Below are 21,613 nucleotides of genomic sequence, written 5' to 3'. Positions count from 1 at the left end.
ATAAATTTTCCATATAGAGGCTGCAAACCAATGTTTAGCAAAATATTTTTTGTTACGTAAAAGTGCATTTATGCCTGTTAAATTTGAAAAGTAGATATACACTGCCTTTCTCCAAGAGCAGCATCTCCCTAACTGTGTTCTAACGGACACTATTGGGATTAAAGACACTGTGGCCAGATCACTTTGAACTCAAGTTTCTTTACACTAGGACTTCATAGGTACATTAATTTGCCTAAGTGCATTGCACTTTTTAAGAAAGAAAAAAATGAAAGCAGCACATTCAGTCTTCGAAGTCTGTGTGGTTTTCCAGAGCATCTGGAGCATACGGTGTGAGGGAGGGACACTCAGGCTCCGGCGCTGGTCCTTGCCCTAGATGTTAATGCAGTGAGCTTTGCACGGATCACAAGACTTATTCCTCCACGTGTAGCAAGATATGTATCTTTTTTGTTACTATATGAGGCTTCCTCCCCCCACCCCCCTTTGTTTTCCTTCTGTAGGACATGACTTTAGTGAATACTTTGACTCTATCCCCTTAGGCCAGGAGTCAGCAAACTGTATACCCCGTGTGCCTAAGCTGATCTACTACATTTTTTCTTTTTTTTACATGAAATCTTATTGGAATACAACCATCCTCATTCTTCTATGCCCGACAACTGCATGGTTGAGTAGCTGTGGGAGAGACAGAATGGCCTGCAGAGCCTAAAATACTTACTCTACAAAGAAGTTTGCCAACCCCTACACTAGACAAATAAGGGTTTGGATTCCCATCAGGAATTTAAATAATTGGTTCCCATATCATTCTGGGGTCTTATTCTATCTCAGAAACTCCCTAAAGATAAAAAGAGTTTTTTTTTTTTTTTTTAACCTGTAGCAGTCAAAGAAATTCTTTGTATGAGAATCCAGCTATATGTGACGGGAATTGGCATCTCCCACACTTTCCTGAGGGCACTTGGGACAACGGTCCTCATGGGACCCCCAGTGCTGTATACTCATGTTGAATCTGCCAGAAAACTCAGGTTTTGTTTAGTGCAGCTTTGGGGCCCATCCTCATAACTACCCTTACAGGCTACAAAAGGTATCCTGAAAAGTGCTGTGATGCTTGGAGTGGGGCATTTACTTGTTTCTTGCATGAGTTTATTATAAAACCCCATTTTTTCTCCATTCCACAGACCTCAGTATTGACTACAATACAGGGGTTTTCAGAAATGAGGTTGGTGACTGCCTTAGCCAAACCCTGGTCTCTGCATAGCAGTGTCTTGGAAAATTCTCTGAGTAGCAATGTTTCTCTATTTAAAAGTGTAAGACGGCATGAAGTAGAAATTCACTTGGACTAGACTGGCTGTGGTCCGCTCAACAAACTCTAACATGCAGGCTCCAATGCCAGAGCAGATACTCAGTGAGTGACACTGGAAGTCATCTGTGGATCTTTATCCTTGCCTATTTAGGAGTTTAGTATAGTGCCCTTCATACGTATCTCATTTCTACTTCATTAACTCTTTGAATCTTCACGTATTCTGTTTGCATGAAACAAATTGTTATAGATGGTTTTCCCTGGAAGTAGATGGGGTCTGAAGTACAGGAGGTTTGGTAGGCATCAGCACCTGTGGATGGAAGGAGACAAAGAGCAGGATGAGCGGGGGGGAGAAATCAGACTGCATCACAGACCCAGCAAAAAACCGTAGCCCAAAGCACTGGGTCTCTCTGGAATGGATGTTAGTCACCAGAGGAGTGCTGCATCATGCCAGAAGGGCCTTTATCCCTGTCTTGCTTCATCTCCAGATAAACTCTGAGCTTAGGCTCCCAGACTAAGGAGTGGATAGCTGAAGGCGGCCTACTGACTCCTCTCCACACCACTCAGGGACCCTTCCTTGAAGGAAGAGCTGCACGGCGTATTGCCATGTCAGTCGTGGAGAAGAGCACGAGGCCTCCTTATTAGTGAGGTGATTTGACTGGATTCATACTGCTAGCCATGTAGCTCCCAAACCCATGTTCCCACCACACTACGGCATCTTCCTTTAGGCAAATATATCTCTGCTCTGCATTTTGGGATGCAAACCTTGAGGCGCAGATGGCTCAGCTGAAATGCTATCGCTGTGGTAGGGCAGTAGGTATCCAACACCATGGAGCTGCATGTATTCATAAAATGTCATCAAATATTGTAAAACAAGTGGTAAAAATAGCATAATAATCTAGAAAGAATCATTGGAAAGTGCTGATCTTGGGTTTACAAGTTTCTCTGATTTTTTTGTTTGTTTTCGTTTTCTGATTGGTGAAGTCTTTGTCTCCTCTAGGGAACAAAATTTGATAATAATGTTTATATTCCAAGAGAGACAAAGATAGCAGTATTATCTAACATTGTTATAAAGCAAAATAAACCTTCTATTTTGCATCCCAACAAGGGGAGATTGACATCCTTATCTGATGTTCAAATATTTATGGGAGTCCTTTCAACCGAGCCATTATTTTTTCTTATATTTCTACACTCTGATTTGACACCGGGTATTATACAACCTTGCTTTTGATAAAGGACAATCAGATTTGACTTAGTGTTATAGAGGAAAACATTACATCGCATATTTTAGAAGAGAACATCTTAAAAATGGAGAAATGCCATTTCCATCCAGCTATCAGAAGTTTATTAGCTTTAGTCTATGTGTCTGGAGCCACTTGGCTGGGGAGTGAAATAGTTCAAGTTGAAGTGCCTTCCAAATGGGCCTTAGGGTTCAAATCAAGTTTTGGGATGGTCTGCTGAGGTGAGTAGCTTCACAGAAAATGAGAATAAGATTTAGGAAAGTCCTTAATGAGGGTCAAAGTAATGGAAAATATGTTTAATAGTGCAAATGAGTAAAAAACCTAATTGTCGTTCCAAAGCCAAAGGCCTGAAATTAGACATAGCAGGTATGGAAAGGGAGCAGGACCTGGAGAGTCCTGACGTGTGGGAGATGTGCTCACTGGAAAAAGAGGAAGCCTGTCTGGATCACCTCTATTAAACACCAAGTGTTTGATATTAGACTTTACACTTGCTTAGATGCGCAAGGCAGGCATTGTGTCTAGGGATGAGTCTTTTTGGTGGAAAAGACTTTTGTTTCCCTAGAGAGAATTACATCAGCTTGAGCAGTGGGATGGTGTGCTTGTGTTAGTACTATTGTATGACAGTTAGGTAAACAAGCTCTTTCAGTATAAATGTATTTTCAGCCCATAAGAGTTAAAGGCTGCATCTTATCTGCTTGTTAACTCCCAGCATTTACCCTAAGTCCTTAGCATTTCCTAAAGGAGCCTAAATGTACTAAATGTCCAATGAAATTTTCAATGCATATGTAACTTTATGACATTAAAAAAATACTTACTTTAATATAATTATGTACCACTCTTATTACTCCTTGGGCATGCATATTTCCCATAAACACTACTTTTGTTTTTCACACTGATGATTTTGCCCAAAATTGGACAAATATATAATCAAATACCACTATCCTTATAGCTGTCTAATGCTCAGTGTTAGATACTATGGTCAGGATATGATACTTAGTATCTAACTTTATGACTGAGGAAAAAATGGGTATTATCTGCATTTTACAACCACAGACATTGAGAGTCAGGACAATTTGTATGGGCTACTCGAGTCATTTATATGGAGGATCAAATAAGAAATTAATATATGGGGTTTAGCAGAGAAGCTGAAAATTAGGAAGTCAAAAGTGCTAGAGGAGGTGCTTTTTTTTCCCCACACTATCTCTGTTTTATTGTTAATGTAGCTTCATCAACTTTGAATATCCTTTCATATAGAGAAAAGTCATTATTGGCATGATGGGCAGCCCCAGAAAGGTATAGAAGAGAATTCAACAGATGTTCTTCACTCTGGATTCCCCCTGAGAAGAGGAAGAGGCTGTGAGCCTTCCATAAGGGCATTTCTTCAGCATTTCTCCATCTCCTTTACTTTCCACATCCAAATAATCACCACATTTTGTTTATTTTACTTTCTAAACTCCCAACACCATCATCTCTAATGTCAGCACTTACAAACATCCCATTTGCCTGCCTCCGACCCCTTGATATCCACACAGCTGCCAAACTAATCTCTTAGTCAGTGTAGATCTGTGTTGTCTGACAGATTAGTCACTAGTCACATGTGGCTCTTTGAATTAGAATAAAATTAATTTAAATTAAACAAAATACAAATTTCAGTTGCTCAATTATGCTAGCTAGGTTTCAGGGGCTAAGCAGCCACATGTAACAAGTAGTTAACATGTTGGTCAGCTCAGAGCATATTTCTACATCACAGAAAGATCTATGAAATTCAGCTGTGGCTTAGATCCTACCAGTTTCCTGCTATATTTCTTCAAATGGTTGACCATCCCTACAGGTACAAAAAAAAAAAAAAAAATCCCCCCCCCACACAAAAGGACTTTCTAACATCCTTCATGATTGATTCTTTTTTTTTTTTTTTAAGTTTTTATTTATTTATTCATGAGAGACACAGAGAGAGAGGTAGAGACACAGGCAGAGGAAGAAGCAGGCTCCATGCAGGGAGCCCAATGCAGGACTCAATCCTGGGACCCCGGGGTCACGCCCAACCATTGAGCCGCCCACGTACCCCCTTCATGATGGGTCTCTTGATGTCCTTCCCCTGTTGAATCTTGAACTTCAGCTACACCATGCTTTGTTAAGGTCTTTGAGCACAGTGAACATATTCCTAACTCAGACTTTTCACATTTGCTGCTGCTTTTGATATGAATAATTTTAATATTTTATGCATCTCAGCCTTTTTCTTTGTTGTCTTCATGAATAGTCACTGTAAGCTTTGAAAAGACTTACTTTCATTGTCTTTCTTCATCTATAGACTCAGTGACATGAGCATGAGGCCATACCTGTCTTTGCACCTAATACAATGCTGCCTTCCTTGTACATGCGATACTCAATAAGGAAGTAAAGGAAGGAAGGAAGAAAGGAAGAGCTGAGATGGAAGGAAAGGATGGGAATGAAATGATAGAACACTCACCTGTCGGACATGAGCTCTTCCCACACTTGTCCTTTAATTTCATAGATTCCTAGACAGACTTAAACTCAAGATTTTCTGCTTGCATTTCTTCTGCTGAGGATGCTGTGCCTGCATATCCTACCTAGAAGAGTCCTGCTCATTCTTGTGTCCCCAGACAGGTGCTGCACCCTCCTAGTGTCACCTCTAACTACACCTCACTCGGTCCCAGGCTGGCTTAACTCACTTAGCTCACTGCAGTGTGAACATTACTTCATTACACAGCTTGCCACTTTTCATTGTAAGCAATAAGGTCACACCGATGTGTCCAAGAAGAGAGTTTTTATTCAAACATTTAGCATCTCACTTGGCTCCATGAAGCAGCCACTAAATCTTTATTGAAATTTTAAAAAGGAATAAAAATGTTGCCTTTAATCCCTTCACATTGTGTAAAGCTGCATTCTACTTTTCCCCCATATTTTTACAATCATATCATGTTTAGAGTTTTCAGTTATGAATGATTATTTTGATGACTCAGACAATTAGAATTTCTCCAAAGAGATTATATAAATATTGAAGTATTAACCATGCATCAAATTTTGCCTGGGATTTACTCTAAAGAATTATTTTGTTGTTGTTGTTGTTCTTTTTGGTTCTGTGACTAAAGAAAGTTGTACACAAGACTCTGGCTTTTGGTCTCTATTTTTCCAAGATAAAAATGGAACTACAAAACAAAACACACACACAGAAAACAGGATCTCCTATGAACTGACAGATTTGGAATCTGAGATTTCTATATTTGACCCTAAATTAAGTAAAAGGTACCAGAGGATGATTGTGTTGGGTGCATCTGCTTCACTCTTTAGGTGAAAACAAGCAAGTCGAAATATGACAACATTGTGTCTTTCTCCATACCAACACCAAACACCAGAATCTTTCAAATATGTCGCTATTGTTTAAAAATACCTAGAGATTTGGCAGAGTCCCTTCTGGAAATAATGATAAAGGCTCAGTGTAAAACCACTTTTAAAAGGTGTGAGTAAATTTAGAACACGTTACCTAATTTGGGACTCACCTTAACCTTTAAAAAAAGACAATCGTGTTGTTCTCATTTTTAGATGAAGAAACTGAGGGTTGGCTATATCACGTGGCTTCACAGAGAAGTTAGGAATGGAAGCGCCATTTCCTGGGAAAATCAGCAGGCGTTTCACAAATATTATAGTGGAAAGAATACAGTCTGGGCTAATTTTTTTAAGGAAAACTGTTATCACTTTATCTGATTGTCAAGGTAATCGGTGGAGCTCCTTGTGTACACTCCACAGTTTACCTTGCACAGTTTGCTCATGTTGCACCGAAGTCACTGGCAGAGAAACGGAATACTCCCTGGCTTTGGGACCTTAGTTATAAAAATGCTTAAAATGTTCTTGCCATTGTTACAGACCACGGATCCACAGTTGAACGGGGGATAGAGGGCCTCTGTACATAGTGTTGGTGGTGCGATTGGTAAGAGGAGGTTGAAGATGCTTTAGATGAGCATGTAGGTAAAATATTTGGATATGGACAACAAAACACACAAGTTGGATTTTGGTGCCTAATGTTGGTATGGAGTATAAATAGTTGAACTGTGTTAATGGAGGAAACATATTACTCAGGTGATTTAATGGCCATTCAATATAAAACGGGAGCAGCATGCAGAATAGGATGCTGTTTCCCACACAAGGCTATCCGTTGTCCACTTTGATATATTCTCAGCCCCTTCACCATTGGTATTTCCTTATATTTACTTCTGAACCCTACAAGATCCCTTTAGTTGGATAAACTGGTGACACAGTTTGTGCTCATGGTCAGAATACTGTAGGTTGAATGAATCTCCACACAAGATGCTATGCATCTAGGTAAGTCTTTTCTTGCATCTGTAGCCTTAATTTCACAGAGTAAGATGATAGAAGTTCTTGCCATTTACTTGCAAGACATAGTACTGTAGGTTAGTGAAACAGTGCTGTGGAAGCAAACCAGGGAATTTGTTGGAATAAAATGAGAAAGTTTAAATAGGGCTTCTAAAACATATTCATTGTACTAGACGGAGAATGTCTATTTCCAAAACTTCCATCATTAGAATTGATGTTAACATGACCCAAGGAGCCCATTTTCTCACATGCCACTTCCCACTGTGTTAATAAGAAGTTCCTTCTTACTCTGGCAGGAAGATGACTCTCCAAAGTGTATTCTATTCTCAAAAAACGAGATCTTTTGTCTAACACATTTTAAGTAATTCTGCAAAGGAACAGCAAATCCAAAACATGCATATTTTTGAGAAATTAGAATGGAGACTTCAGTACCAGAGATACAGATCCTGTGACTTTGAAGACATGAATTAGGAAGCATTGAATTTTTCAGTAGATATAACATGAACAAAATAGTTCTTTCTCATTTTTCATTCTTTCCCTAACCCATGGATTCTTTTTCCTTACATTTCCTTAGCGCCATATTTCACACATAGTAACAATCCGTGCTTGATAGATATTTGTATTGTACATCCTTTCCACAATGAGTCATTGAGTAACTGCAGTGCAAGATCCAACCAACGTGATACTACAATACATGAATCAAAAATTTCTCCTTGTCCCAAGGAGAGTGAAAGTCCGGCAGATGTTTAACTGTAGAAAATAGAAAGGACATCCTTGAGGAGACAGTGGCTCAGGTCACATGCAGAAGCTCACATGTGGGTGAGCTGTGAGCTGTGAAACCCAGAATAGCCCTTCATTCCATCAGTCGAGAGCCTGTGCTCCATGGAGGTACTCAGAGGAGTAGCAGGTATCGTGCAGAGGTGAGGACTGGTAGCGATGGACATCGCAAAGGGTTCTAGGATAGCTCTCTAGTGTCACGTGTGAAATTCCCCCTTTCCAGAGGGATGTGAATGATCGTCCTTATTTATATATTTCCACTTCCAGAAATTTATGTCTACAGTTAAGTCTGGGCTTGAAGGCATCTCTTACAGATTGAAGAATTGGTTCATCATTTATTTTATTGCTCATTTATTTATTTGCCTAATGTGAGTCATATATCAACTCATTTACTGCAAAGCACCACTCTGTGAGGAAGATATTCCCTCCTATTTACAGAGGAGTCTGTGAGATTATGAATAGTTACATAATTTGAGTGAGATTCTGCTAGAGGTTCTCATTTCTCTGATTTTGCTTCTTCCACTTATGTGCTGCTGCTCAGATACTCACAGGGAATCCCAGGAAACAGAGTGGCTTATGGGTCTACTTCCCAGATGTCTAGCCAAAACTGTGGCATTTTGAGACTTTACAGAGTACACTGGATCCTCAAGTTTCAGTTGTTACCCCAAGTTTGCTTTCTTAATTCACTCTGGACTTTTTGGAATGATTTTCCATTAATCAACCTAAGGAAAGAGCCTGTATTAGTTTCTGATGTGAGTGTTGACCTTTATTGCTGCTGATGTGACCATATCGTATGGTGGAGTGAGTGGGTGGGAGGAGAGGCGATGATATGGATGCTGGGAGCTCAGAGGACCAGAGGCAAGCAAGCTGGTTCTTTGCAGCCAGAGATGCAGTGGGTGGCCCTGGAATGTGTGTGTGTGGTGGGGACGTAGGGTGGAGCAAGCACCTCCCGAGAACATTCCTGAACGTGGTGTGCTTTCGGTTTCTTTTTAGTGTGATCGTTAGCTATGTAACAAAATTATAAAAATGTCAAAAATGTAGTTAATCTTAACTGCCATTAAAAAAAGATCATATGTTGTTTGATGTTAATACAAAATTGAATGTGTCCAGGAAGTCTTTGAATCTGCAATGGTGAATTCATGAGACAGAGAAAAGTTGGTAAAAAAATAAACACCTAAACGAAAGGTGCCAGAGGTGCAGGTATGATGCCCCCACTTGCTCTCCCTTCTCGGCTCTATTTTTCATCCCTGAAGCTGACATCTTTTATGTGTTTGCTTCTACTGACATGAGAACCCGGATGAACTTGTTGAGGGACAGGAGAGCCAAGAAGTGAAAGGGGTGCTACTTTGGACCAGAGGGGGGATAGGGAACCATCAGGAGAAACTTATTATCATGTCCAAATAAGTAGTGAAACATTACAGATGTTTAAATACAGATTTATTGGGCAATTACTATGTGTCAGGTCCTGTAATAGTAAGTGCTTGGTATGCATTACCTCATTAAAACCTATTGTAATTCCCATTTTACAGATTAAGTAGCAAAGACACAGGCAGATGAATGGCGTGACTAACTTCCACCTATGCAAGTGATGAGATCAGAACATGAACTCAGGTAGTGAGACGAGGGCCCATGTTCTTTATGATGAGATGATGAATGGGTGTGGACTTTACCACCTTGGACCGTCTTGGTAGCCTAAGAATAAACAGCTAGAAACTCAGGGCATGCCCTTAAGCGGCAGAGCAGAGTTTTCTAGAAAATAAAGTGGGTTGAACACTTATCAGGAGGTTTTGGGGCATCTGGGTGGCTCAGCCGATTAAGTGTCTGCCTTTGGCTGAGGTCAGGATCCCGGGGTTCTGGGATCGAGTTCTGCATCAGGCTCCTAGCTTAATAGGGAGCCTGCTTCTCCCTTTGCCTGCCGCTCCCCCTACTTGTACTCTCTCTCTCTCTCTGACAAATAAATTAAAAAAAAAAAAAAAACAGATGGGAAATGGAGGCTTCTTATTCCCTAGCTTCCTGGAGAGATCTAATTCTTTATCATCTTATTTAATAAATCATATTTCCTTAGATATATTTCAGTATATGAAATCATATATATTGTAATACATATATAATATATGCTATACTAAAGAATTCTATATATATGCATATATATAATGTAGACATCTGTAAGATGTTCAAACTGGTTGCATTCTAAAATAAAAATAATCACAATTTTGGGTTCGGAAAATTGAGTACACAGGTGACATTCGATGATGTCACTGTTACACAGAGGGTGTGAGAGCCCTTGATCCCTGATATTTAGAGGTCCACACACACAAGTGTTGACAAAGCATGCCACACTAACCATCTCTTCCCAGTCTTCACAGCAATCCTATTATCTAGTACTAATATCATCCCTATTTTTTTAAAGATATTATTTATTTATTTGAGAGAAAGAGAGGATGAGGGGAAGGAGGGGCAGAGGGACAAGTATACTTCCCACTGGGAGGGAGCCCAATGCAGGGCTTGATCCTGGCACCCTGAAATCCTGACCTGAGCCGATGCCAGATGCTTAAACTAACCACCCAGATACCCCATCACCCCTATTTTATATGTGAATAAGGTCGGCCCTTCCTGTACTAGCTGACGTATACATGGACTTCAGAGGGAATCAAACATGAATATTCATTCTGGTTCTGGTATTTACTAGTTAGGTTACTTGAAATGTCCTCTAAGGGTTTCATTTTTCTTTTCTTCATTCTATAAGAAACCAGAGAGAGGAGGACAGAAGAAGGAAGAGGCATCTAGCCTGTGCCTGGTCTACACTTGGTGTTGAATGCATTCTTGTTGATTCTTTTTTTTTTTAATTTATTTTTTATTGGTGTTCAATTTACTAACATACAGAATAACCCCCAGTGCCCGTCACCCATTCACTCCCACCCCCCGCCCTTCTCCCCTTCTACCACCCCTAGTTCGTTTCCCAGAGTTAGCAGTCTTTACGTTCTGTCTCCCTTTCTGATATTTCCCACACATTTCTTCTCCCTTCCCTTATATTCCCTTTCACTATTATTTATATTCCCCAAATGAATGAGAACATATAATGTTTGTCCTTCACCGACTGACTTACTTCACTCAGCATCATACCCTCCAGTTCCATCCACGTTGAAGCAAATGGTGGGTATTTGTCATTTCTAATAGCTGAGTAATATTCCATTGTATACATAAACCACATCTTCTTTATCCATTCATCTTTCGTTGGACACCGAGGCTCCTTCCACAGTTTGGCTATCGTGGCCATTGCTGCTAGAAACATCGGGGTGCAGGTGTCCCGGCGTTTCATTGCTCTGTACCTTTGGGGTAAATCCCCAGCAGTGCAATTGCTGGGTCGTAGGGCAGGTCTATTTTTAACTCTTTGAGGAGCCTCCACACAGTTTTCCAGAGTGGCTGCATCAGTTCACATTCCCACCAACAGTGTAAGAGGGTTCCCTTTTCTCCGCATCCTCTCCAACATTTGTTGTTTCCTGCCTTGTTAATTTTCCCCATTCTCACTGGTGTGAGGTGGTATCTCATTGTGGTTTTGATTTGTATTTCCCTGATGGCAAGTGATGCAGAGCATTTTCTCATGTGCGTGTTGGCCATGTCTGTGTCTTCCTCTGTGAGATTTCTGTTCATGTCTTTTGCCCATTTCATGATTGGATTGTTTGTTTCTTTGGTGTTGAGTTTAATAAGTTCTTTATAGATCTTGGAAACTAGCCCTTTATCTGATAGGTCATTTGCAAATATCTTCTCCCATTCTGTAGGTTGTCTTTTAGTTTTGTTGACTGTATCCTTTGCTGTGCAAAAGCTTCTTATCTTGATGAAGTCCCAATAGTTCATTTTTGCTTTTGTTTCTTTTGCCTTCGTGGATGTATCTTGCAAGAAGTTACTATGGCCGAGTTCAAAAAGGGTGTTGCCTGTGTTCTTCTCTAGGATTTTGATGGAATCTTGTCTCACATTTAGATCTTTCATCCATTTTGAGTTTATCTTTGTGTCTGGTGCAAGAGAGTGGTCTAGTTTCATTCTTCTGCATGTGCATTCTTGTTGATTCTATTGAGTCAGGATTCTGGGAACATTTGGCAATTCTTAGGAACCGTTATCATAAAGTCTACTAGGCAATAAAATGTCTGAAATGTCTACACAGGCAGCAAGGGGCTGGCTTCTTGAAATAGTTGAGGTAGATTTTAAACTGAATCTCAACAAAGCCATTTTTCCCCCATCAAGTTCTTCCCATTGTGTAATCTCATAATATTATGACATTCTTACCTGTGATCTTACTAAAGGGCTGTATTTATAGCCTATTTTATAAATTCTCATGACTCACCCCATAAAATCAGTCATGAACTGGAACTTTAGAAAATGGGAAAAATATCTGCACCTGTTAGAGTTATGAGACTTAAACGACACCCAGATGTTTCTCCAGTTTTATGCTATTTACAAGCTGTTAAAAAAGGGGCCTTCTCTACCCCCTCCCAAGTAGGAAAGTTTGTTAAAGTTTCATGTAATCTGACATGGTGATTCCAGTGAGTGTGATGATGGTAATGATAAACACATCTCTGGTCCTTTTAGAACGTATCTTAGAGGTTTATTTATGCTTATTTTTAGTCTGTAGCCATATTGGATCAGTGAAAAAGTTGAGGTTCAGTGAATCTATTAATTATCCCCCAAACAGCAATACATAAGTGATAGAGATAGAATGACTGTCTTCTCATTGTATCCTCATTGGTGGAGAGCAGAGACATCCTGTGCCTCCTCCTTTTTTTCATAAAGGCATTAATCCTATCATGGGGCCTACCCTCATGACCTCATGTTACCCTGATTACCTCCCAAAGGCCTCATTCCCAAATACTATCATACTGCGCATTAGGAATTTAACCTATGAATTTTGTGGCGACACAAACCTTCAGTCCACAACACCCTTCCTTCATTCTATGAGAAAGCAAAGAGAGCAGGACAGAAGAAGGAAGAGGCATCTAGCCCTGTGCTTGGCCCGTGATAAGTGGTCCCGTTTCCATTCTATCCTGTGTTAGTTTATTTCACTGCTTATATATGGGCCGTTTTTTTTCTAAATATGTCTTGTGTTCCTCAAGACGCTTAGCTTACTGGATTCAGCATTGCATAACCAAAACACAGATCTTGATGTATAAAGAGGATAGCTATAAATGTTGGGGAAAAAATAATTCCTGTGTTATCTTGATGCCTAGTGTTCATGAGAAGCCATTGGTTCTAGACACAAAATACCTTAATGGTGTCTTATCTGAAAGAGTTTCCTCAAAAGGGGAACAACTAACCTGTGCACTTAAAAACTGTTAATTTCATAGACTGTAGTGTAACAAAGATGCTCAAATATCTATTCCAAACTTCAAAAATTCTTACTAGAGAATCAGCCACCCTCTTATGTCTATGGACAGAAACTAGTAGAAATTCTAAATATGTACTTAACGTGAAAACAAAACAAACCAGCAGCCACAAGAACAACACATACATGTTGTCTAGTCAAATATGTGTTTAACATAAACACACATTTCCTTTGAACTGCCATAAATAAAATGCTGCCCAGCATCATCCTGCTTTGGGCTTGAGTTTATTGTTTTCTGTGATAGTTTGTGGCAACTGCTAATTATCATAAGCTGTCCAATAAATGTGATGGATTGTCCAATTAACTCTTCATCAGCATCCGTTTTTGAAGATGCTACCTATTGAAACTGATGGCAGTTTATGACCTCCACGTGGCATATGTGGCTAATTACTCCTTGGACAATAATTATTAAGTTTCTTGTGCCTCATTCAGTCATTTTATTTCACAAATTATGATGCCACCGAGTTTCCCAATCCATTTGACTTCACAACTATGACTCTCCAAGGATTACTAAAGGTCTGCTGTGGAATATATGGATCATATAAACATTGAAGTAGATTACAGATGTATCTGTTTTGTAGGTTTTCCATCGACCGGCACACTGACCTGGAGAGACAGTTCAACATTAATGCAGATGATGGAAAGATAACGCTGGCAACACCACTTGACAGAGAATTAAGTGTATGGCACAACATAACAATCATTGCTACTGAAATTAGTAAGTGCCTGGATTTAATTTCTTCCTTGTGTGACCGGGTTCAATTTTTGCCTCCTGATCACATGGTTAATGTGATCCCTGTTTCCATCAGATATTTTGACATTGGAACCTATTTTATTGTTCCCACGGAGACTTTGAATGAAATATCTCAATAAGAAATAACTTGCCCAGTGGTCAATTACCAAAGGTCGCAATGTATGTGGGAAGGAAACATTCTTATATCCAAATAGTCTTATATCATGTATCTATTATTCAGCCATTACAAGTAATGTTTTGGGTATTGAAATACGGGGAAAGATTTCGTATGACAGGGTAGGTAAAAAAAAAAATAGAACTTAAAAACTGTACACCACAATTTAAACAAATGTACCAAACATAAATGTTATATACAGTATAGAAACTATTGTTTGTTTGTTTGTTTGTTTATTTATTTATTTATTTATTTATTTATTTATTTATTTATTTATTTATTTTGGTTCACGTATTTAGACCACATGCCTGCATATGTGCCTAGGCAGACAGAAAACCCAGAAGGAAACTTTGTACTATTGATACATATTATTTTGAAGAGATGAAATTATAGATGATTTTTTGTTTTGTTTTTAGGGCTTAATACACAATAACCATGGACTATTAAAACTGTGACTTCAATATAATTGCTTTCGTAAATTACATGTGAAACTGTGACTTTTTCTATTATTTTTTAGAAGGATGTTCTAGGGTTGTTAAAATAACATGTTAGCCTTTCAGTCAATTTTCAGTGAACACACCTTCTTTGCCCGGTAATGGCGTTTCTGTTGAGTCTCTAAACAATAGCTATATGGTGGAATTTAGGGCTAAACCATCTCTGGGAATCTGCACTCTGTCTGCCTCACCAATATTTTATTATACCAAACATGCAAAAGGAACATAGTATTCATTTTATTTCCAAACAAAATACATTTTGCATATTTTCTGATGTTCTTTCCATAAAGGACCTGATAAGACCTTTACAGTCGACACCGATTCAAGGGAGACAATACATTCTTAAAGGAGTTGGAGATATGAATAAGGAAATAAAAATCAACATTAAGAAAAATTCATGGGCATACATATAATATAGAGTGTAAAGATGACAAATGTAAAATGTGGGACCTAAAATCTGCTGTTTATTCTCTCTAAAACCTGCTCTGTTTTCATAGGTAATGTGAAATCAGGGCACACATCTCTGAGACACCCAGTTAATTTTGCTGGACATACAAGAGTAATCCATGCTTTGAGGAAGAGCACAGCTTTTCCTTGTTCTTGGATATGAGGGAAGTGTCCTCTAGGGAGCCTTATTAAAAAACAAACAAATAGAAACACTGTGCAAAAAAGTAAAGATTTAAGAGTTAAAAATATATCTTTTTTATAAGAACCTTGCATGCAAGCAGAGAACATGCAGTCAGGTTGATTGGTAACTTCAACTCTACCAAGTAGAGGGTTGTAGAGAGAGGATGCTCTTTGGAAACTGGTATCTTTCCTGGTTTAGAAGTGGTATTCTCTTCCCTGGCGTGTTATTCTGGTTGCAGGTTCCTCTTGATAAGATTAAGGGATAGAACAACCTGTTTATTAGAAATGTTAACCCCATCTGGAGAGGGACAGACATGAAATTTTTGTAATTTACAATGTTGAAGACATATTATTGCCTTATGCCTCTGAGAAAAACGGTATACATTTAGATTACTTTAGAGCTTTATACAAATGCTCTAAAGGATCACTTTTTCCTTAAAATATGTAGGCAGTAATTACTTTTTAAAGAACCTCCTCGTATTGAATACAACCTAGGTGAGTTAGCCTTAATCCGCGACACTTTTTTTTTTTTTTAATGAGATGGATGCTTTTACTTAATATTCATCGAGGAGGTCGTAATTATAAGGATCTATAGCAGTCCATCCTGAGGAGTAAAAGTAAATGAATATGCAGAGCAGGTGGGTAAGACACATCTCAGGGACAATCAGGAAACTAAAGACTCATTTGCAAGGAATCATAGACCAGTAAGAGGACAGACACAAACGCAGATGCTCCCAGGGAATGAGCTGTTAACTCCAGGGTGACAGGGCACCAACCCAAGTCTGAGAAGACATCCGCTGGCTCGTTCACTCCATAATTATCTATTGAGTCTGTACTACTTGCCAAGCACTCTTCCAGTGACTGGGGATATAGCAGCGAGCAAAAGAGACAAAATCCCTGTTCCTCTTGGAGTTTTCCTTCTTGTAGCTCCTGGAAGCACCTGCACATGAAAGGGTAAGTGGAAATCTGCTGAGATATCCGTAAAGAAAGACAGAGGGGTGAGGAAGATGACGCGTGTCGGGACCACAAGCAGTTCCGTGTGGAAACGTACGATGATGGAACGCCTTCCATGAACGTATGATCACACTTAAAAATGGATCATGATAAACATGAAAAAGGAAAAACAAGCCTCCATGTGTACCAGTAAGATAATTAGGCAAGGTCATTTTTAAAGTAGAAATGATTTTTGTCATTAATAAATGCACTATAATAATCAGATTACAAAATCTATCAAGTGTAGACCGGTTAATTTTCTTTGTGACTTGAGATAAATCACTCAAATATGTCCCAGATTCAGTTTTACAGGTGGTTTCACGTAAGCAGCAAATACAGAATGGCCCTGCCCACGTAAAGACCCTCGGCTTGTCTGTGAACCTCACCGGGTTTAAAATATATCAGACTCTGTTGAAACAATGAGAGTCATCGCCAACTCTTAATTCATGACCTAATTAATTTTTACCCAGAGACTGAAAACTAAACAAACCACATAGGCATATTTTGGCCAATAAGGAAGTTTAACTCAGGAGGTCAAATATCTCAAGAAATGTGGGTCTGTGAACTTAGATATCAGTCTGCTTTCCTTGGAATGTTTGCCTGTAACCTCTTTAGCACCAGCAAGCAAGAACATACCCCCCCAAAAAAATAATAATAAAAAAAATAAAATAAAAAAGAAAGAAAGAAAGAAAGAAGAAAAAAACCTTTAATTATTAGCTGTAATATATAAGCTGAGGTGAGCATAAATCAAGGAACTTTAAAAGCACAATTAAGCCATTTTTTCCCTCTAAATCATAAAAGAAAATAGAAATAAGATCACAGAGAACTTTAGGACAAATTGGAGTCACATGAAAATGGCTTAGAAACTTGTTTGATTTGGTTTTTAGTGTTTAGCCCATCATGTAATGTTTATCTTCCAAAGCCGCAGACCAGGTCTTGGGGTAAAAAAAAAAAAAAAAAAAATTAAAGGGAGATTTATTGTATTTGGACAAGTCAGAGATTAAAATCACCGAGGACAACAGAATCTATAGGGAGGAGGTCCTAATAAAGAAAAAGAAATAATCATTCCCAGGAGAACAATTTAAATCATTCTCAGGATGCCATCTCATCAGACAAAGATTTAAGCAAGTGAAATTAAGCTTAAAAAGAAAAAAAAAAAAAAAGGATCCTAGGGAAGTCCATCTGTTATCTCTTAATGAGAATGGAGATGTCGTGCTTTATCCTCTTGTGTCAGATGCACTTAACCAAGGCTGAGATGCTTCGCCGTGGCCCTCCACAAGCCCCTCAGTGCTAACAGGCCCAGCTTGCCATCAGTCGACGGGCACAGCTCCCCGCGTGAGCCGGCAGGGAGACGTCCTTGGGCTAAGGGGGAGATCGGGCCTGCGCGGCGTGTCTCTGCTGCTAGCAACCCCGTGCTCTGCGACTGTGGTGCGTGGCTGCCGTTGGCCATGGTGGGGGAGGTTGAAGGCAAACGTAGCTGAGTAACTAAACACTGGGAAAAGGATTATGGAAGTCCTATGACGCATTAAATTCTCACAACACTCGGAGAACTTAGGTGTCCCTCAACAACACGGCTTATGCCGCGCAGGTCCGCTCGTATGCAGACTTTTTCCAGCAAATATAATACTGAAAGTGTGTTTTCTCTTCCTTCTGAGCTCCTTAATAACAGGTTCTTTTCTCTAGCTTACTTTATCATAAGACTATGGAATACGATACACATAACCTACAGGACGCGTGTTAAAAGCTGTTGATGTCATCATAAGACTTCTGGTCAACAGTAGATTATCAAAAGTCGAGCTTTTCGAATATCTGGATTTTCAGCTCTGCAGGATCGGGGGTGTGGCTGGGACCCCGTAACCCCCACATTGCTGACAAATCGACCATATGCATTTTTCAGACGAGGAAACTCAACACAGTTAAATAACGTGCCCCAGGTTTCATCGCAAGCGGGTGTTGGGTGAAGGGGCAAGACCGGCACCCATGCCACTGAGCTGCAGACGGCACGTTCTTGGACGCCCTCACGGAAGACACCTCTCTCAGATCTTCTTTCCTTTCCAACTCATGCTCTAATGGAGCTTCCAGGACGGCCACGTCGTTTGCTGAAGCAGTGAAGGAGCAGGTCCTGGGTGTGAAGCCGAAGGCCGCGGCCTGGACGGGCTGCGGTGGAGGAGCGCACACTGGGCCGCAGCAGCCCCTCGACTCCAGCCCGTGTGGCCGGGGCTGGGCGTACTGCCTCGGGCGCACAGCAGGGCCCTGGGGTTGCTCACACTGCCGTTCTTCAGCTGTTTCAGAAATCGGGGAACAGAGGAACAGAGAACCGAGGACGGTGCACAGTAGTGTGCATTAGGGCACAGCGATCCTCGGTGACCACCGCAGAGAAGGCAGCTCTTGCAGCAGCCCTGAGTCCCCTACACTGGAAGCCTTTGTGTGAGGCCATCGCCTGCCGAGTCACACGCTCAGGTGACAGCTCAGGAGCCTACTTTTCTGAACAAAACCGCATCTTCTCTCCCCCCAGTCAGTGGTGTCTCGGCGCCCTACAGTGCCTCGGAGGAAGATGGAGAAAGCCCAGGTGTTCTTTTGTAGGTTTTTGTATCTGTTTGTCGTTATTGCTGCAGTGATGAGGTTATATCTCGGTGAGCTGCGGTGGGCCTGGCGCCCGTCGGACAGACCGAGCATAGGTTTCTTCTAGGTTGAACGGGGTGCCGAGGCCTACCTAGCAGAGCGGTGTGCTTCACAGGAGGGGACATCAGGAACACTGGGGAACAGGAGGGGAATCCACTTGCTTAGAAGGGTCTCCACGGGGGCTTTTTCGGAGGCACCGAGTGCCGGTCTTAGGGCGGGGAGACTGGTGATGTGAGGGCACAGTGCGAGGGAGCTGGCACTTGGCACGTACAGGAAGCACCCCCGTTGCTTACCTGAAAGCATGTTAAAGCAGGAACGTGCAGTTGCTCCTGGGTTAGTGATGATGCATCGCTCTGGCCCGCGACGGTGGGCTGCACACGATATTGCAGACGAGGCTTTTCACTAAGGACGGCCGACTGTCCCGGGGAAAGCGCTAGCTCGGTGGCACTCGAGAAGTGTTCCTCCTGGCGTGGGGCCCGGTTGCCAGGATAATCACTGTGTCCGACCCAGGATACCGAGGAGAAATCTACCTTTGTAGCTCGTGCTTCAGAGAAATCTCGAGTCGTGGCGCTGGCCTTGTTCGATGGCCATACAACTCTGGCATCTTAGGTCTCCTCAGTCGCTCTCAGTTTTCTCATCTCCAAAATGGGAATCATAATCGTTCCGTAAAAACGATTGGGTGTAGTGAGAATTGAATGAAAACTGAGAGTCGCGAACCACCTAGCTCAGAATGCATCTGAAACCTCTAGAAGTTGATAGACTGTTGCTGTTACGGCAGCCCTAGTCCTGGGCTTGGAGCCACTGCTCAATTTAAAATGGTTTATTTGGTTTATACCGTGTGTCCCTCCATCTCCTGCCACGACAGCGAGGCTGGCACTCAGGGGCCGCGTGTCCCTGCGAGCGGCTGTTTCTTCCTTGTGCTTAGATGCCCAGTGGCGAAGGAAAGGCCCTCACGATGAAGCGCGCGGATGTTCGTTGGTCCTGCTTGGACCCCAGACACTTCAAATTACGTCTGGACCCCGTTCAAAGTATTGAATCTGTCTTGCTGTTGCCCGAGGCTAGAGTTCCATGGCGCTCAGTGCCACTCTCCAGTGTCCGAGGGATGGAAGCACATGGACGGTCGTGGTTGTTCAGTTGTCCAGCTAGACGACTCGGACAGGGGGAAGGGGTGCTGGGAAGCAGAGGGGGCCGTGGCACCCAGGTGCAGGGTGCGTCAGGGGCTCCCAGGGATCGGGGGCCCGAGGCCATGTGGACACCCGAGCACTAGGCTCCACGGGGAACGAGCTCAGCAGGGCTGCTAAGAGCAGGGGTGAGAAGAGGTTGTGGGTGACAGGGTGCGTGCAGGCCAAGGAGAAGCTGCGGCGCCTGGGGAAGGGGCGGGCTGGCCCCCGGGGGGCCTCCAGTCGGTCCTCGGGGGCCCGGAGGCGCCGATGACCTTATTTGCTTACGGTTCTGAGGATACATTTTGCAAGGAAGAAGCCAGTGGAGTTCCTGCTCCCATGAAAGGTCTTATCACCGCCTGAGTGCGGGCCAGCTTTCCATCCGGGGAGGCCGCCAGCGTTCCTGGCGCGCCCAGCAAACACCTGCTAGGTCAGTGAGGGAGTAAAGGAATGTGTCACCCCACTCTAGAATGCCCGATGAGCTCCGGCTCCGAATGGACACTATTCACTGCTGAAGGGGAGGGATCTCTGCCTCAACACACCCCCCTCCGCTCTTTGTTAGAAGTCGCAGGCAGAAAATAAATAAATAGATAAATAGATAAATAAATAGATAAATTAAATAAATAAATAAATAGCAAGCAAGCAAATAAATAAATAAATAAAATAATATAAAAATAATTTTAAAAAGTTACAGGCAGGGATCCCTGGGTGGCGCAGTGGTTTAGTGCCTGCCTTTGGCCCAGGGCGCGATCCTGGAGACCCGGGATCGAATCCCACATCGGGCTCCCTGCATGGAGCCTGCTTCTCCCTCCTCCTGTGTCTCTGCCTCTCTCTCTCTCTCTCTGTGTGTGTGTGACTATCATAAATAAATAAAAATTAAAAAAAATAAAAAATAAAAAATAAAAAGTCACAGGCAGGCCGACCCGCGCGCTGTGGCTCGTGGGTTTCCAGAAGTCGCTCTCGTCGGTGACTGAAGCCGAGACACGCAGGGCGGGAAGAGCTGTGCTCGCCTTGCATGAAGGTGCTGGGCCGTTGACTGTGCTCGCAGGGAGGGGATCCCACAGAAGATCAGTCGATCTTCGGAGCCGGTGCCAGTGAGAAAGGTGCTGGCAGAGAGGAGCCTCGCGGCCCGTCCGGTCTCCTGCCCCAAGGAGCCCTGAATGGCCCAGCCCAGCTGCATCCCCCGCAGGCCCCTTTCTCACTTAATCCGACCCGATCCATCGGATCCGTATTGAGCAACCGGACGCAGGTTACTCAGCAGCGAAGCCAAGAATGAAAAGGCGGCGGTGTGTTTCCTGATGGCAGGACTCCCCCATCCAGAGCTTGGAAACTGTGCCTGAAAATAGGCACCGGTTGTGTCCCCCTCACCTGGGGTTTCAGTGCCAGCTCAGGGGACCCTTGAGCCAAGTGGTAGGCGACGCTCAGACTGGGCCCCCTGGCTTCCACGACGTTGGGGTGGTAGGCCCTCCCCGGCTCCCGCGGGCCCTGTGGTCACGGATGCACCTGCCGTGTTCCCCAAGGTCAGAGGTGGCGAGTTTTCCCCCCGAATTCGTTGTGCCTGTTCCTTTGACGCCGTCCTCTGTCTCCCTGCGACCTCAGATCAGCAAGAAGCAGGGACCCCCTCCTGCGCCCCCGGGCCCGAGCACGTGCTTCACCAGCACTCATGTGGGGCCTCCGGGAGCCCCGGGAGGGTGCAGGCAAGTCCCCGAGACGTGTCGTGAGCGTTCCTGGCCTGCAGAGCCCGAGTCCAGGGAGGAGGTCTTGCCAGGACACAAC

General features: G+C 42.5%; 1 protein-coding gene across 5 annotated transcripts in view; it reads left to right on the top strand.

The window, feature by feature from the left end:
- Positions 1-21,613, top strand: part of LOC144306243 (cadherin-8) — a 358,000-nt gene that overhangs the window by 209,617 nt on the left and 126,770 nt on the right. For 4 of the 5 annotated variants that reach the window (XM_077885706.1, XM_077885704.1, XM_077885705.1 and 1 more), the window contains one exon: positions 13,615-13,751. In XM_077885706.1, coding sequence (XP_077741832.1) covers positions 13,615-13,751 — 137 coding nt within the window. Of the gene's footprint in view, positions 1-13,614; positions 13,752-21,613 lie in introns of those variants that run through there. The other variant, XM_077885712.1, reaches the window with a different exon arrangement.

Source organism: Canis aureus, chromosome 3 (genome assembly GCF_053574225.1).
Source record: "Canis aureus isolate CA01 chromosome 3, VMU_Caureus_v.1.0, whole genome shotgun sequence".
Lineage (NCBI taxonomy): Eukaryota > Metazoa > Chordata > Mammalia > Carnivora > Canidae > Canis > Canis aureus.
Note: the sequence above shows the minus strand (reverse complement) of the source record. Positions and strands in the feature narration are given on the sequence as shown.